This window comes from Onychostruthus taczanowskii, unplaced genomic scaffold, assembly GCF_017590055.1.
Source record: "Onychostruthus taczanowskii isolate IOZ18803 unplaced genomic scaffold, ASM1759005v1 scaffold9, whole genome shotgun sequence".
NCBI classification, from domain to species: Eukaryota; Metazoa; Chordata; class Aves; order Passeriformes; family Passeridae; genus Onychostruthus; species Onychostruthus taczanowskii.
In genome coordinates, this window is record NW_024506993.1 from 16,590,403 (window position 1) to 16,609,561 (window position 19,159).

Here is a 19,159-nt window from a genome sequence, read left to right on the forward strand (position 1 = left end):
AAGCTGAAACAGGGAAGTAAAAATGAAAATTCTAAAACTGAAAATCCTAAAACCCACTCAAAAGAGCACCTCATCCCAACTTCAGTTTCACAGTTTTGAGTCTATTCTGTGTTCCCTTGGTTTCAGCTTTTCTGAGCACAGAATATTTCTGAAGTCTCCTTTTCTAGCCCATGGCAGCTGCCATGTGCCATTTCCTCTGAAATTCCTCATCTGCCTCACTAGAGAAGACAGTAGATTAACAAGGGAAACAGGGGATACTAATCAGGCAAGAAAGAGAAGTAAGAAAAAAGCAAGCTAACACCTAAAAGATGGTCCAAGATCTGTAAAAGTAGCTCAGACACCCAACTTATTTTCACTAAATCTAACTGAAGGAGTATATCAGAACAGTGGCAAATACAGGAGGAAAAAGAGGAAGATCTTGCAGCCAGACTGAAAAATAGGAAACCTCTACCTATTTCCTTGTATGCTGAACAGTTTTGCAAATACTTGTGAGTAAGACTGCTGGTTATTGATGGACACATTTGGATACTTACCCAGCAGTGAAATAATTCACAAAAACTCATGGAACTTAAAGGCAGGAACATTGATATTTTTGGAGTAAAACACCCAACCAAAGAGCTTGCAAACACTCTTGTTAAGCATGTTATAGCCTCACTTTCCCTCAGTGCAGACCACAGAGCATCAACATTCATTAGCATTTGTTCTGTTTAACAAGGCTTGACAACTCTGGCCATACCTAGGGAAAGACAGCCTCCCAGGGATCCCACTGGAAAGGCTGCTACAGCAGCAGGGAAGAGCCAGGCCACACTGGTGCTGTCCTCAAGCATTTCAAACAAACCCACCAACATTCACTGCAGCAGTCCCATGCTCAAGCCACTGAGTCAGCCCCATCATCTAATTTGAGGGCCATTTATGTTGCAGATCAGTTGATCTTACAAGGTTGGTTTGAGATAGGAGGAATAACACAGATGTTTTGTTTCTTCAATTACAGAAGGAACTGAAAGGTATCTGTAGACCAAACATCCCTGCTAGATTCGTTTTACAGACTCTCAGTCTTTGCTTTTTGAAAAAGCTGTCATGGAGCCATCAGCTAACATTTGTCAGAACTAACATCATGAGGCATCAAAATTTAAGGTAAAAAAAAAGTCAGGCAGATATTTTTCTCCACAGTTATTATCTCTTAGCACAGATTTTAAAGCTATTTCATTGTGCATCACATGACTTTTGAGCAAGGCTTCCCTACCAGCCACCCTTCTATTTGAGTACTCATTATTTTGTATTTTCTGTACATCATTTTGTATCTTCTGTACAGGCAAAAAAAGGTATCCATGGACCCATGTAGGTCAGATATTAAAAACCCAAATATACATCAAGTCAAGGTGTGAAGAGGTAGGGATCAAACAGGTTCATTTCTGCTTCACAAACCTTGACCAAAAAGACACCAGATTCATGTTGATTCATATGCATTTCCCCCCACCACCACTTTCATGAAAGACCAAGAAAGCATCCTCTTTCAGCTAGAAAGGGTTTTAGAGTATCTGTCAGAAGTTCCAACAAGTTTGAAACGTCATACCCAATTTTTCAAAAGCTAAATCATAGAAACTAACTAGGCAAATACTAAACACTTACATATATATGAGGATATGCACACAAACAAAAATCCTTCCAACAGGGAACCCCTCAACAGACAAGTATACCAAAGAGATTCTGTCTTTATTCAGGAAAACCTCTATTCATTCTAGCTCAATGTTGGATGTTCCTAGAGAGACAAAAGCTATATTTCATAAAACCAAGACAGAAATAAACCAAAAGAAAAAGCATACAACAGGTGTGGGACAAAGAGCAAGGGGCTCAGTTTATGTTTGGCTAGATATATATACATTGAATTGAATTTGGGTTCATAAGTGTTGTATATATTAAAACCTAATCTCTCCTACTAAAGAAACTTGGTTGTAACCATCCCTAAAAGGTGCTGTCTAGGAAACGTACAGACCCCAGAAACAGAGACCATAAAAAGCAGCAGTTATGCAATACCAGCCAATCACTCTTAGCTTGCAAATCAATCCAGAAGCAGCTTTGTTTGAACACTCCATCAGCTTCACAGAAAAGCTTTTAGCACACTTAGATTCTGCCTGGGGCCACCTCTATTTGTAAGACAGAAAGTGTCCCCAGTCACATCTGATGGATGGCAGACCCCTTATCTCTGTTGGGTACCTGGTGTTAGAGCCTGGAACCATTGACTGCCTTGCACAAACACAAATCTCCCTTAAGTCAACACTTAGCAGTCATTTTGCAAAGCAGTGCCCTGACAGCTGCTAGTTAATCATTGTACAATGCAAGAACTATTTCTGCTACAAACTACTTTTGGAGATTTTATAAAGAAAATATGAATACTAAAATATAGTGAAAGTGAATGAAAACAGTGGAAGTGGAGATAGAAATAGTGAATATTGCCCAGGGCAAGCACTGGATGGCTAGGATGTAGAAAGGAAGGAGGGAGCAATAATCTTTCCTCCCTCTTCATTGCTTCCCAAGGAATTCTATTCTTCTAATCTATTCAATCTAGGGATAGAAACTGACCAGTGATTTCAAAAGAATGCCAAGACTTCAACTGCAACCTTGTAGCAGCTCAGTGGCCAGGAAAGCACACTTCACACCCAAACCAGAACTACTGCTTTATCTGCAGAATTACAGGGAAATCATAATAACAACAACTACTCACGGCATAGAAAATTACTCTTTCCTGAGACCGGCTCTCCAGTCTCCTGAACTAGAAAGTAAGAGTTCTAACCTAGCAACAGGAAGATTCAGAGACAGAAAGGGTAGCACAAATCCAGCTTTCCACACAGTGGGAAAAAACCCAACCAAAGTATCACCTTCTGGCATTCTTTGGAAAAAGGTGAAGTCAGCTTCTCACAGGAGATACAAATGTATGATTTACTAGAACGCAGACACCAAAGAGCAAAGACTAATGCATTTTAAATCTTTAGGGAATTGAAGCATGAGGTTTTTGCCTGTCCAAGAAAACCCCCAAAACACCTGACACCCACAAAGTTACAAACTGATTCTGTTGAATTTGAATTCTCACTTTACTGTAGTAAGCATTCTGTGCTACTGTGTATTCTACCAGCTGCACCCTGAGGAGCACTTACTGCAGTTCTGAGCTCTTCTGTCAAGTTGCCAGAGGTGAAACAGCTGATCAGAAAAGGAAAACCAACACATCCCAGTGCAACCCACAGCCCTCTTCAAAATTCTTTAAACCTTTTGCTGTGTAGAAGTACTGTGCAGTTTCACTGCATTAGTCACAAGCTGTGTCTCTTTCAGAAATTAGTGATAAATTATGTCCAAATACGAGAATTGGAATTGAAAAAAAGGAAAGCCTCAAGCACTACTGTCTATACTGGGGATTGAAATATTTAAAAGAAAAAAAAAAAACCAGAACAGAAAGCAAAGCTTCTGATCAAGACTGAATACTTAATGAAATTAATAAATAAACCATTATTTAGTTTACAGTGTATTAGTTTAGACTGTGTTAGTTTACAGTGCACAAAGTTACCGTTCACACTGGTTCTGCACCAGTCTCAGTTTACAGTGACAGTAAAGTGAACTATTTCATATGAGGTGAGGCCAAATGAGGCCTCTGTACTTTCTGGGTAATAAATGCACATATGCAGAGGGCTAACAGCTACTCTAGAACACTCAGATCATTGCTATGTTTCTTACCTGATCTTCTTCTTCATCCTCCTCATCTTCTGCCAGTCGCTGCCGGCCCACTTCATAGAGCCTGCACACGGTGTCCATGTTCATGGCATCCATGCTGCCCTGGTTCTGCAGGGGAGATGCCCACATGGAAGTTAACCCCAGGAACTGAGCTCAGCTGTCATATTCAATGCTGCATCCCACCTCAATCACAGCAACATTTCCAAAATCCTTCCCTCCCATTTACCAGCAGCACTACAATTAGCACTACAAATGAGTCTCTTTGGTTTCAAGACCTGCCATGTTCCCTGAAATAACATTTCCAGTTACTCCTATCAAAGAAAATTTTCTTGGTCCCACAACCCTTGTCATCTCCTACCTCAGTAGTTAAACATGGAATGTGCCCTGCTACAAATCCCTGACTTGCTTTTGTGGTCTGCAGGGATCAGTAGTTCAGAGTATAAAGCTGACAGGACTTTACATTACTCACTACACATGCATAATCAGGCTTCAAGAAATTGGGTTCTGACAATGCATTATGGAGCAAAGAACTGCAAACCAGAAGTTTACCTCAGTAGCTTTTGCTTCAAATCTTTAGCTTCTGGAATTTTGCAAGGAAGAAAAGTGTAAAAGGAACAGTAGGAGCGATTCAGAGAAAAGCTCTGTGGGAAGCTCCCGAAAGATTGCATTTCCCAGTTTTTTGATACAGTGCACATTTTAATTTGCAATAGGAAATTATTGCTATAAATAAGAAAAAACCACATTTTTCTTTATGCTCCTGAGAAGGAAAATCTCTGTACATTTTAAAGTGGGAAGAGTTTGAAGAAGAGAAGCTAATGTGTTTGGAAATTTAAGGAATAAGAGGCAGCAAAACAAAACTGCAGGGGGTGCAGAATAGAAAAACAAACAGCATCTTTAGCACCATCAAAACACCACCACTGCTTAGGACATGAATTTAACAGCAGGAACTCCAAAACAGAAACAACAAGCAGTGCATTCAAACCACAGCTGCAGAGGCCAGGGTTTAATTTAGCAGCTTTACCTCAATGACAGCCAGATAGCAGTCCTTGCTGTCTGTGCACAAGTCAAAGATATTCCGCTTCACATCTATGGTAGCTGGAAAACATCACAGAACAAACTCAGTAGTTAACTGCAGGTTACTTAATGCTCACTGAAAAAGAAGTGTCTAAAACCAGATAATACAGTTTTGGGACAAGAAAAAACAGCTGAAACTAGAGAAATGAATGTAGGTAATTCAACCTGTAATAAAGAATAGAAGTGTTGGAGACCGTTGTAAAAAACAGCCATGTAAGCTCTTAACCTGCTCTGCACGGTGCCTCCTCTCTTGAAAATACATTTAATGAGTTCCCTAAGCACCATAAGCAACACATCATCCTTCAGAATAGGTGGCAACAAAGGGACTGAGTTGTGACCTATGCCTCTCTTCAACAGCAAAAGCCACATTTGTACATGTCCACAGCAGCAATTAGCTTAGCTCCATGAGCTAAAAAAAGAGCCCCATGTGAAATGAGAGCAATGCCACCCTGGCCAAGTGACCCTACTGTCTCAGATTATGCCTTACTTGGAAAGAAGAGAGGAAATAAAGCCAGAACTGCTGAACAGGAGCAAGTATGGCAGTCACACACTGAATGGGATATGATACTTGAAATTTTATGTCAGTGTCAAACCCAACTCCTGTGCTTCCTCCAGAACAGGATGTAGCAGTTTGTTTTCTCACACGTGCAAAGAGAGAAGTGAATGTTACTAAGCAAACTTTCAAAAACCTTCAAACCTCCAGACAAAGCTATTGGCTCCTCTCTTACTCTTACCTATAGGTTTATAATCGGTTGCATTAAATGTCCTGAAAGAAGAGCCAAAGGGACTTCTCATTCTCTCCTCCAGAAGGTCATCCTCATCATCTGCCTGCAACATAGCTGAACCAAGGAAAGATTATTCCAAAAATCTGCCTTCCATTAGTCACTACCATTAATCAACTTCAGATGAAATGAGACTCTGACATGAATTTTCTTTATATTTAATAGCTTGGCAAGACCCATTTAATATCCACTCTTCCAGAGATGCCTTTATTGATATTACAGATCATCAAAACTTAATACAGAGGACAAAATCATTTTCTCAAGCATCACTGGATCTGTCACTATAGAATAGGTTGTTTTTTAATCTCACAAATTAGTTGTGGTATTGCTGATATTACAGAAAACTGTCTCTGTCAGCAATACATGTAGCATGAACATCCTGGAAAAAATCCAGTTCACATATGCCAGTAAGGCCTAGAGTTACAGAGTCTCTGAAGCTTCCCATTTCACTGAACAAGCAACTGCTTATCTCACAGGAGGTGACCCAGGAGAGTTATGGAAGGGGAGAAGTCCTACCTCCATACATCACTGTGCCAGTATAGTTGAAGACCACGCGACACTGATCCAGTGCAGGTACTGTGTGTAACAAATGGAAAGTTCGGAGGTCCCACTGAAAAAACACAGGCTAAGGAGCAACAAGCAACTGAAAATTTTTATTTCCTTTCCAATGGAGTGACAAAGAACTGGTTAACTGCATTCAAGAAACCTCATTGTCTCTGTCTTGCAAATATGATTAAAGCAGAGGTGGACACTGGCTCTACAATTCCATTCCATGTGTTCAAAACGAGAAAGCTCTTACTCAAAATGGCATTCCCAGACACAAGCAGTAACTGCAGTACCCTCAAGGCTGATCTTGTTAAGACATGGGAAGGGAGCTGAGGTGCTATGGAGTGTTATCAGAGAACAAAATCTCTCTTGCTCTCTCTCTGTATTAAGTATTTTCTTCCCACTGCATCAGAGGAAGAATCTAGATTTAAATTAGCTGCCTAACAGTCCCTACTCTTCCTCACAGACAGAAACTCCTGTTACCACACATAACACGTAGCACAGAAGACCATTAATACAACTCTGCAAGCAGCCACTTGTTCAACCATACCAGCTCTTGAGGTCCCAGTACCAGTTAGCAGAGTGGCCCAAAGGATACAATTTCAGTGTTGACTATGACCTCCAGCCCATTGGGATGGAAAACACCACTGATAGTCATGTTGAATTTGTCAAACTTGTGGATGGCTTGTGCTGATCTGACATCCCAGAGGACACCATCATTTAGGACAAGGTCGTCAGTGGGGTTAAAGGTGGCACAGTTCTTCTTGTAGTTGTTGGCAAGATCTGGGTTAAACAGAGTCAATAGCTTGTTGCCAGTCTGAATATCATAGATCTTTTAGATTAAAAAGAAAAAGAAAGATTAGTCACAATTTGTAATATACCTGTGCCTAAAATCTTCCCGTTCCCCTTCCTAGACTGCTTACAGAACCCCATTCTCCATTTCAAGTGACAGCATTCCATAAATCACCTTTCCTACCAGCCCTTTAATAGTTTTTTCACAGCTGGAACCAAGCTTCACAACAAGTTTTGACCAGTGCTCGGCTTACTGCAGGTTCACTGACATATTTCACTACAATCAGGATGAGTTCCAAATAAAATAACCTCACTATGAGGAGTGGACTGGGAAGCTGCAATCACAAGGTACCACTTAGCCAGAAACTATTTCAGAAATGGAACTGCTTTCAGAGCAGATGGTATTTACAAACATTAAAACTCCAAAGCACACAGTGAGGGGAAAAAAGCCAGAAACTATAGAAAATGAGTTTAAATTCCTGGCATTTACACAAAAAGGCAAATTTGAGCTTTGGCACAAGAAACTTTTGGAATATAAAAAGGGCTTTAAACTAGTACAAAGAGTTTGTGATCATATCCTCAGATAAATCTGATCTGTAACATCCCTCAGAGCCTAGCTCCTGTTCAAACTTACAGGAGAAAATGTTTTCTAGAATTGGAAAACAAATCTATTTACCAGATAAACACAATAAACAAACTTCCAACTAAATCCAAGCTAAAAACTGGGCAGGGATGGAGAGTTTACTTAAACAAATCAGAGTAATGTGAAATTATAAATAATTTGAATAAGTTATATTTCATGGTAAATTTTTATGCAAATTCTCTTAAAAGAGAGATGGGGCCTATAACAAATGCAAATTAGCACTGCAAAGCAGCAGGTCTCTCAAGCCTTGTCTGTCCACCTTGCAGGAATTCATGCAAAGCACTACAATACTCTCTGAAGATACAGTGGAAAAGTTAAATCAGCCAAAAGTAAGCTGCAAATTTGTGGGGGGCAAAAGGAGGACATTTCTAATAGGTCATTTCCCACAGCTGCTGGCTGAGGTACTCTTTACAGTGGAACTTCATTATTATTACTAAAGAGCACGGCTAAGAAAGCAACTTCAGAGGAAAAAAATCCTGCATGATCTCTCCCAAATGAATAAAACAAAGCAGAATCTAAAATTGCCCAGGATACTTGCCCAGAGGCAACACACTGCTTGTGATGGTCAAGTTTATGCCCTCAGGAACAGGGAGAAGTTTCTTGACACTTTCAAAGCTTTCCTCTGAAGCTCATCAGTTACACAGAGCATCAAAGCACTCACATCAATTAACAGCCATCCTATGGAGAATTATATTTCTGCCAGAGCTTCACAGCCATGAGCTTTCCTGGTACTTACATGTGCAATGTCTCCCTTTGTGCCAATGACCCTGTCCTGAGAGTGCTTGCTGAACTCCACATAGTGGTCATCAGGGAAGGAATGCCTGCAGATACAGTCAGTAAAGAAGTCAAGGAATTGCAGATTCTACATGACCCAAACAACCCCAACAGCTCCAGCACAGGTTTAAACAACAGAGAAAAGATGTAGAAAAACCTCTCCTTTACCACTGACCACATCATACTGCAGCAGCAAATTCAGCCCACCTGCCACAAATACAACACTCTGGAGAAGTCAGCAGTGGATCATGAACACTGAAACATGCACCTTGGGGAGTTAAACCTTTCCTCTGAAGAAAAGCTTCTCGCTGACCCCATGCAGGTAAAACACCAATAACAGTTGTTTGCAACTAAAGCAGAGAATAATCAAACTTTTTAAAATGAGGAGTTTTCCACCCACTTTTTAATGGGAAGGAACAATTGTAAATACTGCAACCGATTTTAAAGAGTTTGCAGTCCAGGTCTGACAATTTCACAATGCAAACCACCATGCTAGTCAAATTCTGAACTGGATACAGAGAATAAAAATACAAACATGTTTCTTTGCCTCCAGGAATAACAGTGACCTTAGTGATCCATCTCACATGAAATAGGACTTCAGGCAGAACTTAGTTAGAATTTGCTCTGTACCAAATAAAATATGGAAATTGCCAACCTAAGAAAGGGATCACATTTTCTTTTTCACAAGAGACATTTTGAGATTTGTGCTATTCTGTTTTAGAGTTTGTTCCTGTATGCAAACGGTTCTTTCAACTGCAGCACACCCCACAACTGAATGAGAGTGTACCTACTTCATATCAAAGACAGACTTCATTCCCCACAATGCAGACAGAGGCTGGCTCCATGTAGCAGATGTCAACAATAAAGATCCATCCTGAATTTCCAGATTGGCGTAGAGGAAAGGAAAAGAACACCAGGGAAAACAGAGGTTATCATTTTACCTGTACACTTTTAACTTATAAGATCAATTTAGAAACTGTAGAGCAGATACTTTTGTGCTTAATAGTACTCCTATAGGGACAAAATCCAAGTATTTAATACTGTGTATAACAAAGAGCCCAAAGTAGACAAACTTTACAGGTAAGAATAGGAACAATCTATGATGTTAATAGCAGATAAAAGCAGGATAATCCATGGCTGAATTCTGATGCCCTGTGAGGGGAGTCCATTCTGCTTATAAATCTTTTATTTCTTCCTAGAATTATGCTCTGAAAGGTTTTTTTCTCCAGCAAAGATATATATATAAACTCTGATATCTTATCTCACACATGAATAAATGTGTAATAGTCAGTCTAAGCATTTTTCCACTTGCACACATATATTAATTTCTTAAGAAGACACACAGCCACTCTGTATCTTTTTATTATCTTGGAAAGAAAAAACCCTAAACGTAGAACTCGTAAGAGTGACAACATGCAACTATTACAAGTACTTCACCAAGAGGCACTGCAGGCCAGCCAGCAGGTGCATTTCAGGTGTACATATCCAGATGGGACCAAAACATCCCAGGGCTTAGGCAGTGAGAACTGCTACAGATCAGAACAGGTCTGCGCTTCCTTACCCGGGATGGCTCAAGGTGCGTGATGGCAGAGTTATGGCAGTTGTAACTGGCCTCTTCCTGTCCACTGAACACGTTATAGAGTTTCAACTGCCCCGTGCAAGTACCCAGCATCAAGAATCGTTCTCTTGCAGAAAATGCACAACAGGTAAAGCCACTCTCATCCTCATTTGCTTCCCTGAACACAGAAATTGGACGGAACCTAGAGAAGGCAAAAATATATGGGTAACCCAAAGGAGAGAAGCAAAACTGAAATGCTGTGTGATGATATTAAATCAAGCCCTTAAAGATTACACGGGTACAAGTTATAACTTTCTTCTAGAGTATGCCAAGTGTCAGTTTGAAGACTAGTCCTTGAGTATTACAACAGTGTTTGCAATCTTTCAGGGTTTGTTTTCCACTATGTGGTACTTCTGTTAAAGCACATCATCAGGCTGAAGCACTTGGATTCCACCTTCAAAGCTGGATTGATGGAAAACCTGTAATGTCAACACCTGGGTAAATACAGAGAGCTAGCAAAAAAAATTCCTAACACTTCTGAAACACTTAGCATAAGAAGATGCCACATGAGCTAAACAACATCCCGGCATCATAACTTCCCACAGTGACACTACTTTCACTGTGAAGATGCTCTCATGAACATGTCACCTTTATTTTCATAAATTTTACATCATCTTCCAGTTTAACCTCAGGAAAGGTCACTGGCAGTGCTGATGATTCAGCTGCAAGAACAAAATACAGATTTCATTGTCCTGCATCTGTCAGACAACCACCCTCAAGGCTATGTTACACTCTCCTAAAATTGGTGCTGCATACTCACCTTCCAAAGGAGAACAAAGAGCTACCAGCTTCATTAGTCAATGTTGCTACTGAAAATAAAGTGTGCTTTGTGTACTAAGGGTCGGCACTAAGGACAAGACAAACAGAACAACTACTAAAACGCCTTTCAAGGATCTCTGTCACCGTGAATGAAAACTCTCTTGTCTCCAAGGATACTCCACCGTGGGACTGCACAGCCTGAATCCAGGTAAGGCTTTTTGGCACAGGGTATATCCTGAGAGAGATCACAACACAGTTTTCTTCCTTACCTGCTAAATATAAGGTGTCTATCAAAGCAGCCACCATCCACCCCTCCGTACTTCGGAAAGGCCGCCCTGCGGGTCAGCCGTGAGGTAAAGTTAGTGGGCGCCTGGCGCCTCTGTTTTGGCTCAGGACACTGGTGGGGAGTAAAGAGAGAGAAAGGGGGACAGGTGGCAACAGGGTTCTTGCAGCGGGCGTGCTGCTCCCTAAGGTACTCTGTGATTATACTGTCCAGCGTGGGTGGGGAAGGAAGGTGTCTGTCCAGCTGCTTTTTGATAGCTGGGCTCTGGCTGTAGGCGCCATGGTCCGATTTTTGTCGCAACACTCTGATTTTCCTGCCGTTGCAGGGAGACGGCCTCTCCCTGACAAAGCTAATCCTGCCAATCAGAGGAGAGTTGCTGGCGTAAGAAGGGCCTGGAAGGGCAGGTGGACCTTGGGATGCAGACGGTCTTGCCTGAGCATGGACAGAGGTGGCAGTGGAACCTACAGCAGTGTGGCTACTCAAACGGGCCGAGATGCCGTTAGCTATGCGAGGAGTGCGAGGCAGAGTCACCGGAGAGGCAGCGGCTGCGACAGGGGTGAAGGCAGAAGAGTGAGAGGCCGCAGTCATGGGCAGGTCAGCCTCTTTCGTAAGGACAGATGCCGTTTCCCCGAGGCCCTTAGAGATGAGATGGTTCCGAATCAGCAGCAGCAGCTCCTTCTCAGGAAAAGTGATCCTCGACTGGGCCACCACGTCGGCCTTCTGCAGCCGCGCCAGCGAGACATCGGTGCCGATGAGCAGGGGCTTCCCCGAGACGCGCTCGATGAGCTCGGCGGCGTACTTGCAGAACTTCACGTGCTCGCTGCGCTTGTCCTGCAGCACCGGCTCCTTCATCAGCTGCTGGATCTGGCAGCTGCTGAACAGGGGCAGCTTGCTGATGATCTGCCGCACGGTGCTGCTGCGCGACAGCCCCACCAGGGCTTTGCAGGCCAGGGCCCGGATCTGATCCGCGTCAGTGATCGGCATCTTCACGGACAGCAACGACAGCAGCACCTTGATGCCGTTGTTGGACTGCACCACGTTCCACATCTTGGCTAACGTGTGCTCACTGCTCTTGGGGGCCTGAGGAAGCTTTCGACGAGGAGTCCCGGAGATGAATTTCCCGATGCTGGAGATCCGGTTATCTGGGCCACACACACAATTGATGATGATCTGAAGGGCTGATTTCTGAATCTCGGCATCGTGGATGAAAAACTCACCCTCAGCAACCCCAAGGATGATACTAATACCTAGTAAGGAAAAGAAATAGTTTCTTCATTACTCTAAAACGTATCTTACACAAGGTGATCAAGACAAGTAAGGGAGTCTTCCAACAAATCTGAAGAAAATAGATACTTCCCTTAATTCCAGAAATTCCTAACTAGTCTAAGACATTCTTCTACCTCCCTAGCAAAATATTCTCCTGCCCTGCCGGTACTCCACCCCATCATCAGTAGGTAGTGTCACATAATCTCTTAGATGTGGTGATCAAGCACAGCCTAGGAGTAAAAACTCTAAAGTATCTGGACAAAGCAACATGCACAGACGTGCTCTGATTCCTACCACAGAGAGCAACTCTCTTGTATACACACCAACAAAGTAAACACTAAGAGGAAGGAAGGGGACCAAGTCACCGAGGACAAAATAATCATATCACAGCTTCCAAAAGGAATCGGGCAAAAAAGAAACTTCAGGGCAATTTTTTTCCCCCCCACAGAATTCCCGTTAAGTTTCACGTCTGCTTCAGAATATCAAAACCCTCACAGAACTGATGTTTGCCTAGAGATGTTTCATGCAAAAGGAATTGTCTTTTGCCTGTATCTAGTATTCTGCCTGCCTTTTATTTTTATTTCTTAAAAAGAAAAGTGAGGCTCCAGTTAAAGTAGAAGCCTTGGATCTGATCCAGGCACATCTCACCCATCTACATGCTGAACCTGGAGGTAACCAGTTGGAGCATAACTCACACAGCAATAATTGTTCCTCTCTCTTACTCTCAAATGCCATATCCTCAGGAGACCTAAATTTCTGAGAAACTGAGGAAACCTTATAGTCCCATTACAAAAATATATTTGCCTCCACCTGTATTTAATGAGCTCTTGAAAACAAGTGCAAAAGACCTGCTTCTAAACTTGTAACCCAATCACAGTGCTAATCATGACATAATTTTAACCACAGTGCACATTTATTTGCATCCTTGACGGTAACTCTGAGTACATGAATTATTTTAACCCTTGTCTTACTGTAGGTGGGGAACAGCCAGCCAAAACCCATGTAGCAGAAGACAACTGATAAATGTGTAAGTCATTAGGACCATATTCTGCTTACCCACAGTGGAAACAGTAGATCCAGCTTCATCTAACACATCCACAGGTTCTGCCAGTTGCAACTGGATTTTAGGTACTACAGTCAAGATGGCCAGTACATCCAAAGCATATCGTACTGTGTCATTCCTGGAAGACAGCAACAGAAGAACTTCTTAGAATTGCACGTACAGAGTTGTTTCAATAACATAACATAGTATTCAATTTATTCTATCCAAGAAATGGAAGTAAATCAGTCACATCTGCTGCATTTGATGGTGCCTTTTGATTTTACAATGAAAAGGGCTGGTCTCCACAGAAGGCAGTGCTCACGTGCACACCACTGCCTGAAGTCTGCCAACATTTACCCCACATGGTTCACAGGCTCCTAAAAACATAGTAATTCTGTATTTATAAAAATAAGAATGTTAGGACTTACTAACGAAACCATTCTAAATTAAGCTGCTAAATTTAATCTAACTCTACATCTTGGCTGGGAAACACTGCTGTCCAAAATACTCTGTCACCAGTTAACTAGGAAGCAAGTTTTTCTGAAGTCAAGGGAAACTGTTCAGAGTAAACCAGACAACTCCGATAGTCAAAAAGACACCAACTTGGGCTCCAGCTTAAGAAAGATGCAGGTGTGTGGAAGGTGAAAAGGGATGTCTAGCAAGAGATGAGAGAGCAGGAAAATGCAAAACAGGGGAGATCTTTAACCTGGGTGGAAAGGTAGGAGTTAACCCAGATAGCAATTAGGAAACAGCTGCAGAAGGAAAGAAACAGGAGAACACAAACTACCCAGGCAGGAGAGTGCAACCTGAGAGTGGGAGGGAGGCAGGGAACTGCAGAAGCAAAACAGATTTCAAAGGCTTTCAATTAAAGTTAGGCAAGGAGCTCCTGTAGACAGCAGAAATAAGGAGGGAGTCCTGGCCCACCTCATTCCAGGATTAAGGTATGTCTTGATTTCACCCTCTTCTTGGATCATGTTCTAGCCTTTCTCTTGACAAAAAGGTAAACAAATTTTGACACAGATAGAAAGAGGCACAGAACTGTGATGAAGCTTTTCTGAGAAATCAGTGTCATACTAATCAAAGGCCTGAGGGACTTTGTCTCCTCAGAAATTTTTTTTTATCCCCCTCTCTACCTTAAAATTTTAATCCTTCTTTGAGTTACCTTTGATAAGCACTGTGTGACCACAGCACAGGCCCTAACAGCACTCACCGGCACGTGCCTGTTTTAAACACTATCAGGGTAGAAAATCTGGAAATGTAATGTCCTGCCCTAGAGTCACAAGTGCTGCACTCAAACAGAGCACTACAGCAAAGAGCTCACCTTGCATAGTACGTCTTCCAGTTGCAGGCAATGGAAATGAGCTGAAGCATGAGCTGGACACAAGACAGCTTGAGAAAAACCTCTGCTGGCTCCCAGTAAAGCTGTGCTGGACCATACTCAATCAGGAACTCCATCATCTCCACAATCTGCTCGTGAGTATAGGAGCAGGCCTGCAGGGTCCAAGGGACACCATTAGATCACAAGGGTCACAAACTTGCACATCAAATCCCTCACAGCTGGGATTTAACTGAAAACTGTAAGATTAGACTACTCTGTGTCTTGCAAATTAAGTACTTACTTTCTAGTTTATTCCCCAGTTATAAAAGAATATAGCAACTGTCACTATAATACAAAATAATAAGCTTAAGGATAATATCTTTAAAGTTTCTTTACAATCTCAGAAAGCTAAGGCGAATCTAAGAAGTTACATTAAATTAAAATTCTACTCTGCTTTTAAGCTACTAATCTAGTAGTTACTACACCATCATTCAATATACATTTATGCTAAAATACTAAAAAGATTGCTAAAAATACTCAATTACAGTTTCTAAGTTTTGACTACAAAGCATACTGAATTTAAAAAATTCCTAGCAAGTTTGCCTTTCAATATTTTTAATTACATGAGAAAGCAACATTTTATATACATTTTTAGTTAATGAAAATAAGTGATTTCTGCAGAAGCAAAAACTCCCTTATATTTTCTTACTTCAGTTCCTCCAGAAAATCATCTTAAATTAAATCAGAAACCACAGGTGAATGTACTTTCTCAAAACCAGCAGCTCTAAAATCTAGTTTTATAAAAACCTAACAAACAAACAAACCCACCCAAAAGAAAAGCAACAAAACCAGCTCTGCAGGGAGAAATCAGGATAAGAAAATGGCCAAGACTATGGATTATTATCTATTTAGATCTCACGGGTAATTTCTAAAAACAGGGGTGTTCAAAAGGCATTTCAGTTATCATTATCAAACTAAAGTTATTTCTGAATTTTTCAGCATTAAGTACTTCCATACATATAGAAATTTTGTCCTTTCAGAGATTCACAGCACAGAAAATACAAACACCAAATACGAACAAGTATTTGATATTTGTATCAAATACAAATATCAAAAACAACTTGCCTTTGAGTTTTTGAGAGATGGAAAGGGATCACAAGAGCAGGAGCATTGATCAAATGTAATTCAGATAAATCTCAAGGGCTCCTCTGTATTTCTCTACTACAGTGCCATTCCACGCGACAGGAAGAAAGTACAAATAAAACAATTGCAGCCTGCCTAGTTATTGCACTGGCTTCAAAGGGTATCCACACGTCTGCAGCTTGGATTCAACTGAGAAATGCAACAACCTCGTGAAAAGGCTGCAGCGTGCTCCTCACCTTGTAGGGGGGCTGTGGATGGACCAGGATGCCGCCCTCGGTGCGCTGCAGCGACTGCTTCACCTGCTCCAGTTTGATGGCAAGGTGAGCCTCGAAGTAGCGGCGCAGCGCCATGCAGGTGTGCTTCCCCGTCTGGCGACTGGCAAAGATCTCATCATCACTCAGGAGGGCTCCTTGGTCCTCCAGGTTTAAAATCTCCAGAGTGCTTATCTTCAGAAAGAAGTTGGGTATGGGAAAAAGGGTTTAATCAGCTCAGTCTTCGGGAAAATAAAAGCATCTATAACTCTCAGCTGCTCTCGTACCAAACCCTAACACTGCCTTTGCTGTACAGGACATAGAAGCACGCTGAGAGCTGACAAAGGCTGTCTGAACAGAAAAGGGTCTCTGTGTGGGTAAACAGCCCAAACCGAACCATGCCCTCTCCTTCACTATCTATGAAGACAGAAATCACAGAATCACAGAATGAACTAGGTTGGAAAAGACGTCTGAGATCATCAAGTCCAACCTATGATCTCACACCTCCTCATCAACTAAACCATGGCACTCAGTGCCACGTCCAGTTTTTTTTAAACATGTCCAGGGACAGTGACTCCACCACCTCCATGGGCAGACAATTCCAGTGCCCAGTCACTGTTTCAATGAATTTTTTTCTGACATCCAACCTAAACGTCCACTGGCACAGCTTAAGACTGTGTCCTCTCGTTCTGTCAGTCACTGCCTGGGAGACGAGACTGACCCCCACTGGACTAGGCACTTGTAGAGAGTGACAAGGTCACCCCTGAGCCTCCTACTTCTAGGGAGTGACAAGGTCCCTGAGCCTCCTTTTCTAAGGCTAAGGAAGTCACATCAGTGTAGATCTGGAGGCAGTGTTGTGCTAAGTACTCTTAGGCATAATACGGCACCACACGGTGTGTGTGCACCCTGCAGCACTAATGTCCCTGAGTTAGACAGGGCCCAAGCTGCAGGAGTGCACAGCAACACCCTGCAGACATTGCAGCTTTCCTACATGAACAGTGTCCTGAACTTGTGCCCAGGAGGGCACAAGCTCCTGCAGCATGCACACAGCCATTCCTCTCATGGAACAAAGCTGCATTTATCCACATCCAACAGGGTGCACATCTATGTGGAGTGGCAACAAACACTACCACTAAGCCACCACTGTTTGAATGAGTACTGCTTAACCCAGGAGTTGCCAAAAAAGCTCCCAAAGGGTATAGTCTCTAGACAATAATAGAAATAATAGAAATAATAGAATTAAAAAAAAAATTAAAAAAAAATAAAAAAAATAAAAGGATGCATGCAAGTGTTGCTTAGAAAACTCAATCCACCCCTCCATCTCTTGGGAACTAAGGAGGAAGAACCCCAAACAAAACCAAACAAATGAACAAAACTCTGCAGAGTTGCATTTACAGGGTGCAAAACCTGCCACTAAAGCCCCGCTCCCTACTTAAAGCCACAGCCCTTACCAGGTTAACCAGACGCCGCAGCCCATCGTGCCTATCAAAGAGCTCCAGGACAGCACGGAAGGAGAAGCAAATGGAGAAGAACATGGTGGCATGGCAGCAGCCCGAGGCGTGGGAGCACTCCATCAGCCACAAGGTGTAGTTCACTACATCCGAAAGCACGTTATGGGGGTGCATGCACACCTAGAAAGCAAAAGAACATTCTTGAGGAGGACTTCAAGCAGATTGCTTAAGAGATTTGGTCCAAGGAGAACGAAGAGTCTTTGAGAAGCAGAGGACAAGTATCAGCTATTCTCAGCTTGACTTCGGACATCTGAGACATGAAATAAAAAGTCCCATTTCCAGACCAGTAAAAAAAGCTGCTGACTAATAAAGAGTGTGATTTGGCAATGTAGGACTAGAAACTGGTCCATTCCCAAAGTAAGTCACAATGAATACGGCAGCCTTAGTGTAGTGTAATTCCAGAGACCACTTCCACATATCCAAATAACGCTTTGCCAGAGGCAGACAAGTTTCCACTGAAGAAACAAAAATTCTGCTCAGTGAAATCAAGTACCACATGCTATGTTGAGGTACTAGCAAACTCTGGCAGCACTGAAGCCTAGGGGAATTGCAAGGATTGTCAAATCCAAGCCTGACTTTTCTCTGCAAACAGACAACTGAGCTGGTCTTTTCCTGTTCTCAGGCCGTGCGTCCAAGATGTGCAGACCATGTGCTCAGAACTGCACATTTGCATTTGCCTCTTTCCTTCTACTGAGGAGGAACTGGGAACCCTCTGTCAGGGTCAGTGACAAGAAGAACTGAAGTGCTGGCACCAGCTGCTGTGTGCCAAGTTAGCAGAGTTTTCCATCTCTTCTCTGCTGGTTGGATATATTCAAATACAGTGCTACCAGCTTCACACCTGAGGTCTGAAGCTGGACTACTTGACAAGTGACTATTCCCTAAAGCTGGCTTCCTCTGAAATCCAAAATGTACCACAGATACCTGCTCCACCTGGTATCTGAACACACTGGGGATAACATCTGGCAGAACATCTGGAACCATGCATGGAGAAAAACAGTCTCAGGTGTAATAGTCCATTGGAACAGACAGGAAAAGAAAGGCAAATGAGAATGAAGGAGGTTTTTGTTGGGATTTTTTGAGGGAAAGAGGAAAGAATAGAATGAAAAGGGTGATGAAAGTATTAAGACAATGCTGACAAAGGTCTTCAGTTAACTCCCTAGGAACTGAAATCCACACCCTTGAAACAAAAAACTGTTTTTCATATACCTCCTAATGCCTCTGCATACATCAGTCAATTTTAAGCTTAGAAGATGTTTATTCACTGTCTGAACACAGGTAGAAACACTGAGAAATTATGGGAATCACTGCAGTTATAGTACAAGAACAACTCTTACCCTCTCCATAGCATCTTGATTGTACGACAAGTAATACAAACACATGGACACTCCTGTTGCTGCCATGGAAGGACGAGGAATCTCCAGCAACTTTTGCACTCCTCCATGAGCAACAAACTCTGTGGCAAACTTGTTGTGCAGCAGCAACGATGCCAAATGCTAAGGAATCATAAAAGCAGATTAGACTAGGATTGTTGCAACTGTCATCAATTCCATCCCCATCCCATAGAAAAACAGACAGCAGAAAAAGTAACTGCTCTGTGCACCTCACTTCATCCTCCCATTACATTTAATCCAGAATGT

At 42.2% G+C, this 19,159-nt stretch overlaps 1 protein-coding gene across 2 annotated transcripts in view; it reads right to left on the bottom strand.

Moving 5' to 3' along the window:
- The window catches only part of DCAF1 (DDB1 and CUL4 associated factor 1), a 46,068-nt gene that overhangs the window by 11,667 nt on the left and 15,242 nt on the right, over positions 1–19,159 (bottom strand). For both annotated transcript variants that reach the window (XM_041425661.1, XM_041425660.1), the window contains exons 9-22: positions 18,857–19,015; positions 17,463–17,642; positions 15,997–16,206; positions 14,621–14,790; positions 13,314–13,438; positions 10,978–12,238; positions 9,893–10,091; positions 9,123–9,205; positions 8,294–8,378; positions 6,721–6,954; positions 6,093–6,186; positions 5,529–5,633; positions 4,742–4,815; positions 3,724–3,828 (exon numbers count right to left, since the gene is read on the bottom strand). In XM_041425661.1, the coding sequence (XP_041281595.1) occupies positions 3,724–3,828; positions 4,742–4,815; positions 5,529–5,633; positions 6,093–6,186; positions 6,721–6,954; positions 8,294–8,378; positions 9,123–9,205; positions 9,893–10,091; positions 10,978–12,238; positions 13,314–13,438; positions 14,621–14,790; positions 15,997–16,206; positions 17,463–17,642; positions 18,857–19,015 (3,084 nt within the window). The remainder of the gene's footprint in view (positions 1–3,723; positions 3,829–4,741; positions 4,816–5,528; positions 5,634–6,092; positions 6,187–6,720; positions 6,955–8,293; positions 8,379–9,122; positions 9,206–9,892; positions 10,092–10,977; positions 12,239–13,313; positions 13,439–14,620; positions 14,791–15,996; positions 16,207–17,462; positions 17,643–18,856; positions 19,016–19,159) is intronic.